The 9401-nt window shown below is 39.5% G+C and overlaps 1 protein-coding gene across 1 annotated transcript; it reads left to right on the top strand.

Annotated features, from left to right (window-relative positions):
* On the top strand, positions 1-3659 carry LOC134632060 (ADP-ribosylation factor-like protein 3). The gene is made up of 6 exons (XM_063480646.1): positions 1-93; positions 1220-1363; positions 1475-1591; positions 1674-1724; positions 1938-2123; positions 3363-3659. Exons 1-6 carry the CDS (start codon positions 91-93, stop codon positions 3411-3413), a joined length of 552 nt encoding a protein of 183 aa, XP_063336716.1. The 5' UTR covers positions 1-90; the 3' UTR covers positions 3414-3659.
* Positions 3660-9401: the final 5742 nt, after the last annotated feature.

The following is a 9401-nucleotide window of genomic DNA, read 5'->3' as shown; positions in this document are numbered from 1 at the left end:
CTGCCAGGAGGCCAACAAGCACGTGTGGTCAGAGAAGATGTTAATCCACTCACACACTGAGCGAGGGCCACAAAACCACCCGAGAAGAACATGGTGAGTTATAATGATTCACGGCCGCAGCGGTTTTTGTTTGCGTTGGGCAAAAGGACTTTATTTTGATTTTGTTTTATATTTAAAACAAAATTACTGAAATTACTCTTGGCACCTGGTAAACATTGGTGACAATGGTCTAAAAACAGTTAAATGATGTGTCACCTTTAGCCAAATACTGAGGGCAGTGTATGTAATACTGGTCATTAAACTGGCCGTTTTATCCCTGAAACGTAATACCTGTTTCACTTTCAGTCGTTGATATAACTCAAACGTTTTGTTTGCCAGTGCCAGGATTAAACTATATTTATTTATTATATCTGTTTATTTATATTTAGACTTGGACTTTCTTTTTCAACCCAGTTCATTTTTACCTATATATAACTATCACCTTAAGGTACTTATTGTAAGGCAAAGAGTTTAAACCAGGTATGGAGATGTTTGTTGAAAGGTAAACAGAAAAACTTTTATAATTTTATATAAACTAAATTTATATATGGAGTACTTTTCAAAATTGGAGCTAAAACAGACTTTATAGGGGGAGTAAAGCTGACGTAAAAGAGATGGAGAGGGAAATTTATGATAACACAAAAATAAAATGCACAAATTACAAAAAAAGTAGTGGCTCTGAAGATGGATTTTAAAAGTGCTATGTGTATTGTTTTGTCTTTTCAGAGCAGATTTTGTATGCAGAGGGGTCACTGCCGCCTTAAAAGTAAATAGCATGAGCCAAAGCCTTTCCTTATTTCCCTCCTCTGGACAGAAGCCACTCAGTAACTTACTAACCTCGGCTGGCTAAAGAGGTCTTTAGGGCTGGTACATTTATAGGTCACTGCAGCTAAATCCTCACACTCTAGATGATTCTAGCTGTTGGGTGAGAGTGTAACCTGCTGTGTGTACTGTGTGATGTTCCTGTGACAGACTCTGCCAACAGGGTGGTGTACTGTAACTGGTGCATGCTGAAAGTGATGTGGTCCAGCAGCTTATTCAGGCTTCATCTGATAAACCTTAGGCCATGACTCTGGAAAAGCAAGAAAATGCTTGCAGGTTCCTCAGTGTTATGACATCTCGTAAGCTGCTGTTCCTTTAAGACTAATCAGCTCTAATATGTGCTTTGATCCTCCTGCAGGGCCTTTTGTCCATCCTTCGGCGGCTGAAGCAGTCTCCAGAGCAGGAAGTACGCTTGCTGCTGTTAGGGTTGGATAATGCCGGCAAGACCACTGTGCTAAAACAGCTGGCAGCCGAAGACGTCAGCCACATCACCCCCACACAAGTACACACATCCACACTCTCTCACATGCACAGAAATGTAGACTCCTGTCATTTTTAGAGCCTTTGAATTCACCTGCTGCAGATATTAAGCATCTGCGATACCTTTCTTAAGGGCTTTAACATCAAGAGCGTGCAGTCCGCAGGCTTCAAGCTGAACGTTTGGGACATTGGAGGTCAACGCAAAATCCGACCATACTGGAGGAATTATTTTGAGAACACAGATGTGCTGGTACATACGTAGTCTTCATAATATCATTTTTTTTTCTGTGTTCTGATCAGTTTGTTAATATCTACGACTGTATTGTGTGCAGATCTATGTGATTGACAGCTCAGACAGGAAACGGTTTGAAGAAACAAGTCTGGTGAGCTCCATAAATACTTTTACATTTTAAGGAGGCGCAGTAGTCATCTTCTGATAAGGTTGAAGGTTAGAAGGCATTCAGGAGCTGTTGGAATTAGAAGCTGATCAGGGATGATCGGCAGTATGATGTTGTGTTGCTTCTCAACACGTCTCAGCGGTTTTTCTGTTGGCAAACACCATTAGAGCAAGTGTATGTGACTGCACCGTGTTACAGGAGCTAGCTGAGTTGCTGGAGGAGGAAAAGCTCGCCACGGTGCCGCTGCTAATCTTCGCCAACAAGCAGGACCTGATGACAGCTGCTCCAGCGTCAGAGCTGGCAGAAAGTCTCCGTCTGCACACAATACGGGATCGCATGTGGCAGGTGCAGGCCTGCTCGGCGCTCACTGCAGAGGGAATTCAGGTAAACATAGAAACGGACACAGTTTGCAAACGCAACATCGCACACACAGCAAGGGTTGGGATAGTTGCCTGCAGCCGCTTCGGAAGTCAGGGAATGCTGGGATTTTTGCTGGGAAGTTTGTTTAAGTAAATCACGTTACGATAAAATAGAATCATTTAACCTTGGGAAATTACCGCGTTATGGTAGATTTCTAAACACAACCTATAATACCTTTAGGTAGTAAAAATAAAATCAGTACAGTTCAATGGAGTAAAATGACACAAAGGAAGCACAATAAAATAGAAATATGCAGAATAATTAATGAATACAAATCTAAATATAACACAATAAGAAGCCTGAGTAAAATCTAACAAATCAATCCAGTGAATGTGGTATGAAGTAGAAAAAACATGGATATATGTTCTTTTTTGTGGCAATGGAGCAGAGACAGATGTTCAAGGAGGTGTTCCACTGCAGAGGGTGGTCTCGATTATCCATGATGGCTCATATCCTCCTCCCCAACATAGCCACAGTCATTTAGAAGACCTCGGCATCAGCTAGTGAAGGAATCCAAAGTGTGCTGAATTCAAACAGGGAAAAGAGGAAAAAGAAGCAGATTACTTAAGATCCATTATTCCTTTAATTACCATCATAAAACACATGCTTGCATAAGAAGATTTCCAATCTGGGTGGATCAGTTATGTCATCTTTCTAAAGACTAAAGAAGCTCAGCTGCTTTGTGTTATCATGTACATTAAAACAGTTTGCTACTGCCAGTCTGCATGTTTCACATCACTGCTTTGCCTCAATTTCATGGGTGGGACGGTGATGTGTGGAGCGTGGAGTTTGCATGCTCTCCCTGTTCATGTTCCTTACACCTAGCACACACATGCTAGGCTAAGTATTTTTTCCAAATTGCCCATCTGCAGTGAGTAAAGTAGATTGAGTGCTTGAAGTGTATAGGATAAAGTGCTGTGTGACTGCGTGCTTAAAAATATGACTTGTATTCTTATCAATTTGGTAAGTGGCGGTAAGTAATCAGTAGCACAAAAGTCCTTGTAAGAAATGATGTTAAATGCATAAATAATAAATCACAATGGTTGTCTGGAAAATGTGATCAAACAGCAAAAAAAATCACACAGTACTTCTGGAGATATAAATTTTGAATGCTATTTTAGGTCCACTTCATTTTTACTTCTCTAATTTTCCACAATTAAAAAAATATATATAATTCTGTTTATTTATTTATGTTTTTTCCAGGATGGGATGACCTGGGTTTGCAGAAATATAAAGTTTCGGAAGAAGCCATGAAAAATTGCATCTTACACCTGGAATATCCAGTGTTTCATGTTCAGGACAGGAGACAACATCATGTGGTAATTCTTAAAGACACTTGTGTCTTTTTTTCCTTATGTGGCATCAAAATAATTAGTCACTGTCAGCACAGTTGTCCAACACAACCCTCAGCCCTGTATTACATATCTTAAAATGTATATACTGTAAATAGGCTGTTTTATTTAAACTGTACACACTTTTTTTAATAATTAAACCATGTTAACTCAGTGTTTTGTAGACAATGTGTTTTTTTTTAAAATAAGCATTTGGTGTTGTGCAGTGGATTCATGAAAAATGGAGGTTTTGTAAGGCTGTAAGTCTCTTCAGTCGAAGCTAGAGGGCGATATGGTGCTAGTCTTGTGTATCAGAGCCTTATGCCAAATTATTACATCTCTTACTTTCTGTCAATGACAAAGCCAGGGGGAGGGCCTTGCCGTTGGTGGTGCAGTGTGTGTGTGTTTGGGCAGGTGGGGAACATATAATAAGCTGTAAGGATAAAGTTTTTCATTCATCCTGTCACATTCTAACACAGCTCAAGCCACAAGAATAAACAGCCAAAACGTAACTGAACTGGCCTGTTACTCAGGCACAGGCAACACAAAAATTTAACCTCCGCCCTGTGACACATCAGGCGCACACACAGTTAATCAAATTAATTATGAAGCCATTAAAAAGTATGCCAGTCATACGACTACAAAGTCTTTAAAGGCTCAGTAATCAAGACATAGAGTCAGCCTGTTTGCACACAGCTGGCTAGAATCTGTCTGAATATTTTACTCGGCCCAAAAGCCAAATTTGCGCAGCATATAACACAGTCATGTACCCTTCTACAGCAACGGTAGCAGTATGAAATACCTGCTTAATAATAATTCTTAATGGCTCTGCAGCTGCTAATAATAGGCCAAAAGGTTACCTTCATCAGAATGCGCTGATATAATGCTCCAAATGTGACTTGGTGCTCAAAGGTTTAGGCGTTAAAAGCTCATGATGGGCACTGAGGAGATGTTGTTCAAAATGTCTGTGATGGCATTCATCAGGGACCTGTGTGTGAGTCTCTTCTGCGTCATGGTAACCATGTTTTTAACTGCAGCCTGGAAAATGATTACTCAGATGAGGCCAAGAGGGATAATTCCAGGAGTTTTCAGGGGGATGAAACTCCTGTTAGGCTCTTTTTGTCAGCTGGTAGTTAAAAAAAAATGTCTTTGCACATTTTTATGATAGCTGATAGCTCACTTTGAAATGCACCAGTTTTAATCTATTAGTGACTTCTGTTTAACGTCATTTGACCATGATGCTAGGTGTTGTTTTTATTATTGTTACCTTTGTTTTACCAGGAAGTCCCACTGAGATCACAATCTCTTTTAAAAGAGAAACCTGGCAAAGACAGGACTCATACAAACTCAGAACAAAATTCAACAAAATTCTCCTTTACTGGAGCTTATTATGCTTTTAAAGTAATCAATATTTAAAGAAAGAAAGTCATTTTTCTGTGCTTTACTCATTTATTACAATTTCATAATTCAGATATTTCTCAAAATAAACCAATAACAGCAGGAATAGTGTGTGAAGTGTTTTGACAACTTTATTTTTTTTGCATTAAGGTGGGGGTGCTATGACGTCTGCCTTTTGGAGGTGGTGGGTGGGGCTTCTGCTTCCCACGGCCTTGACCAGTGATGTTGCATCCTTTGCCATGTTTGATTTGTCGCTTACATAATTTTTTTTCTTCATGCAATGTTCTACAATTTCAAAGTGTGCTTTAAATGTCTTGTTTTGTCACAGCGCTGCTGCGCTCAGGTACGGAAGCTCTACATCATGAGCAAAATGACCATAAAACACGCACACCTGTGTCTGCACACAGGAAACAGACCTCAACACATCTCTCTTGCATATGCAATAAACCATACAGAAACACCTTGGCCATTCAATTACTCAACTTCTCACCTTGTTCACCATGATTTACCACAAGGCAATTGCATTTTCTGTCTATTTTTCTTTTTTGTCTTCTGCAGCACATTTGCCACAAACCCCACTAATCTGAACTGGATGAGTGCTCCACTGTGGTCCTATAGGGCATTTACATACAAACCTTTTCTAGGACTAATAGCTCTCTCCAATACAATTTGCATTTATATAGCCCCCTTCATACCCAACATGATTTGGCACCTTTGCCCATGATAAAAATAAACCTCCTCCTTTGGCCTTGAGTTACTGCCCTGCTGCCGGTTGTGTGTGTGTGCACTTGTGTGTCCCTCAACATATACAGGGTTGGCTGATTTTAATATGCCAAAGCTGCTTGGTCGTCAGCTGGAGACTGAAACAAGTGCAAAACCTTTAAAATGGACCTCATAATGATTTGGTCTCGTGCCCTGTGTGTGTTTTCTGCTATACTATATGCATGAATTTTGTCGATATAGCAGTGTGGGGCACTAGAACACACTAGAAGACACGAGGTAAATATTAAACCACAACAGATCTTGCTGGACAAACTACAACAGAACACGTACAGTACTGACCCAGCCCTCATTTAATTATCTTTTGCTTCCAAGAAGCCAGACTTGTCATTTTTTTTAAAAAGTGGTATTTAGCAATAGTTCTCCAGGCTTTCTGAAGGTCCTTCAAATGTTTTCTTTGGACGTTGGCTGCATTTTCATTCATCTTCAATCTAGTCCTTGTTCTTGTTCATGTTGATGTTTTGGCTGTTGAACCAGTTGAAACTGACCTGTGAACCATTCAAACATAAAAAGTTACCTAACTAAAGTTTATTGTCTACAAATAACAGACATTTTAGCAAATAACCAATTTTAAATTGTGTCTTTAGGCACTTCCCTATCACAAAAGCACTTTTCACCCTCAACCTACCAAAACGACAAAGATAAAACTGTTTATCAGAAATAAAACTGTATTTTTACACCAACAAAATGACTCCCAAAGAGCTGGTAGCTGAAAACTTGGAAGCTGGACAAGTGGAGGACAGAAGAAAAAGTGGCATGCCTGAAAAAACTACTACTGATGGATCGGATCTGAAAGTCATCTCTTTAATTAATAGGAAAATATCCAATTGATCCGTCTACTGTTCACTCAGCTTCTCAGAAAAAATGCTGTTGTGATCCTGTATGAAAAAAGTGAGAAGAGAGGCACAATAGTGAGTCGCTACAGAAATCTGTAAAGCAAGGTGGAGGCTATGTCATGGTTTGAGGCTACATTTCAGCTAATTGTGCAGGAGATCTTGTCGAATTAATGGAATTACAACCACAAGAAAGTACCATTAGATTTTCATCCACCATGCCACACCATCTGGAAAGCATCAGACGGTGGCTTAATTTTTTTTACCATGACAATGATCCCAAACACACTGCCAGTGCCACAGAAGTGGATAGAAAAACACACAGTGGATCATTATCAGTCATGGACTGGCCTCGTCAGAGCCCGGACTACAACATAATTGGAGCAGTCGGGGATCATGTGGACAGAGAACAGAACAAATGCATTGATAATCATTTAAAGAAATTATGAGAAAGCTTGCTTAAGAGAGGTCAGTATGTGTTGAAGATGAAAGATGGTTATGATAAAATATTGATTTTTTTTCCCCAGATTTCCCTTAAATACTTTATTTTCTTGATGTGTTTACAGATTTCAATAAATTGCTTCACATATTTCTCATTTCCTAGTAAAATATAAAGAAACAAGAGGGGGGGTCAATACTTTATTTTCAGTTAAAAGTTGCTTTCAGTTTCCTGAAATAAATCTATCAACACTAAAAACAAAATGGAAAAACAAGTTGAAAGTCTAACATGTTAGATGATAAAAGACCTCCTTTCTCTCTGCACTGTTTAATCATTAACAGTTTTACCAAGTGATAGTCGTTCACCCTGTAAAACATATACCCAATTATACATATAAGGAATTGGACAAATCTTTCGCGATTTATCTACAAGTTGTCTCAGATGGCAAAGGCTGTGGAGTAGCTTTAAATCCCCAAAATTAATAAAACAGAATTTAGCGGATAGGTAATTGGATTGGAGTAACCAGTCTTCGTTACCTCCGGCTCTATCATCAGTGAGGTGAGAGGCAGTCAGGCCTGCAAAAGGCCATAAATCACAGGACTTTCCCAGCTTTTCAAGCCGGCACTCCAAGCCTCCCACACAGGGGAAATGAAGGGCAGAGGGTCTAACTGACTCACAGGGCCTGTGAAACAAGGAGAGAGCTTCTGTGACTTAATTTAACTGTTGTGTACCTGGGAACTCATACCCTTTTTTTTTTTTTTTGATTCAAAGATATCGAATCCATACAAGAGAGTGACATTTAGAATGGGACTTCCTCTGAACTTATTTAAACCATTCATATTTATATTTTATCTCCATCTTTTGAGTTCTCCAATGGGACTACACTGCTAAAATAGTGATAACTTGCAGTGGTTCAGTCAGTAGCCATACATTAGAAATACCACAAAGGGCTGCTTTTTCAGAAATTAGTGAGCCAACCATAAACTTTTCTGCATCTTCTGGACTTTGGGGTAAGATCATTGTTGCTGTGGCACTAAAACACAGGTAATCTATGCACTGGTTGGGTACCATATATACACGAAGTGGTCCCAAAAAATTTAATCTTTTTGCATACATAGTGTTAAGACTTTGCTTTTACTTTGAGATCCTTTTAGGCCTTTGAACAGAGTGAGATGTAGTTGTATAACAATCAGTAAAATGTAGTAAAAGGCAAGAAAAAAGCAATTCTAGAAATAATGAGTCTGTAATAAAGAGGTGAACATCTAGTTTTATTTCCTCACATAAATAAAACTATTTTCTGCACCATTACAGAAAAATACAAACAAATGAACTGCCATACAACTAATAAATTGCCAAACAGCGAGGTTCATCAGTGAGTTGGTGTCCTATTCTCAACCATTCTTTATTATCTATATATATTGATAATATATCATAATGTGTTAACTCCTTAAATAATATTCTGTAAGAAAACATCCTGCCGCATGTGTTCCTGTTCAACTCAATAAAACAGGGATAAACTCATGTAGACTGGTCACTCAGGCGAGTCTTTACTCTGATAGCAACACTCCATACTTTTCTAGGATTTAATTTTAAACCAAATTGGAGCCTCTCGTAGTCTTTTTTTTTCTTCTCCTCTTCAAATAAAACTCCCATGCAAGCAGCTATAACCACTATGAATCTGGCACATCCCTCTAGTAGCAATTACTGTGTTGGGAATAGTTTGTTTGGCCAGCGCGGCGTCCATCCTGCCTCATTCCCAGGCCAATCCTTTATGATTAAGCAGATAAGTGGTGGTACTGGATGATAAAGCAAACAACAAATGCCCACATTCCTCTCATAGCTCCTTTGATGTGTGTGTGCCTCTGCAGGGCTCCTACCTCTCCGAGTCCCCTTTGCTATAATCAAACTGCAGAGTCATAAACAGCGAGGGATGAGGTCTATAAAAATCGTGAGTCTCTATCAGCCAGGGGGACAGAAGTTCACACCTCAGAGCGGGTCAGTTTCAAAGCTTGGGAGGGGGGTCAGCTCAGGGGTTAGCCTGGGAGGGGGTCCAGGGCTCTGTTTGATGCACCTGAGACAGAAAGCAGAGAGGGAGAGATTGTGTCAGGATGAACTAAGAAGTTGTGTAGTAATACAGTGGGTGCTATCAGAAACTTTTGTTGGGCTCCTGGTCCAGATCATGCTTCTGGGCTCCGGTGCTTTTATGAACATGAGGCATTTCCTCTGGAAACACTGCTTGGGGGGGGAAAGAAATACACGCATTTTTTTATTATTATTTTTTTACGGCAGTAAAGTCACAAAAAACCTCAACAAAGTGACTTTAAGGAGGCGGCACTGTATGATTCCAGGAGCTTAAAGAGCTTTTCACAGTTTAAGGAATAATTAGATAAACAGATCTTTATTTGTTTTAATTCACTTTCACAGGAAATCACTGAAACCGGAAACCAGTCTAGTCCGATAG

Source organism: Pelmatolapia mariae, linkage group LG7 (assembly GCF_036321145.2).
Source record: "Pelmatolapia mariae isolate MD_Pm_ZW linkage group LG7, Pm_UMD_F_2, whole genome shotgun sequence".
Classification (NCBI taxonomy): Eukaryota; Metazoa; Chordata; class Actinopteri; order Cichliformes; family Cichlidae; genus Pelmatolapia; species Pelmatolapia mariae.
Note: the sequence above shows the minus strand (reverse complement) of the source record. Positions and strands in the feature narration are given on the sequence as shown.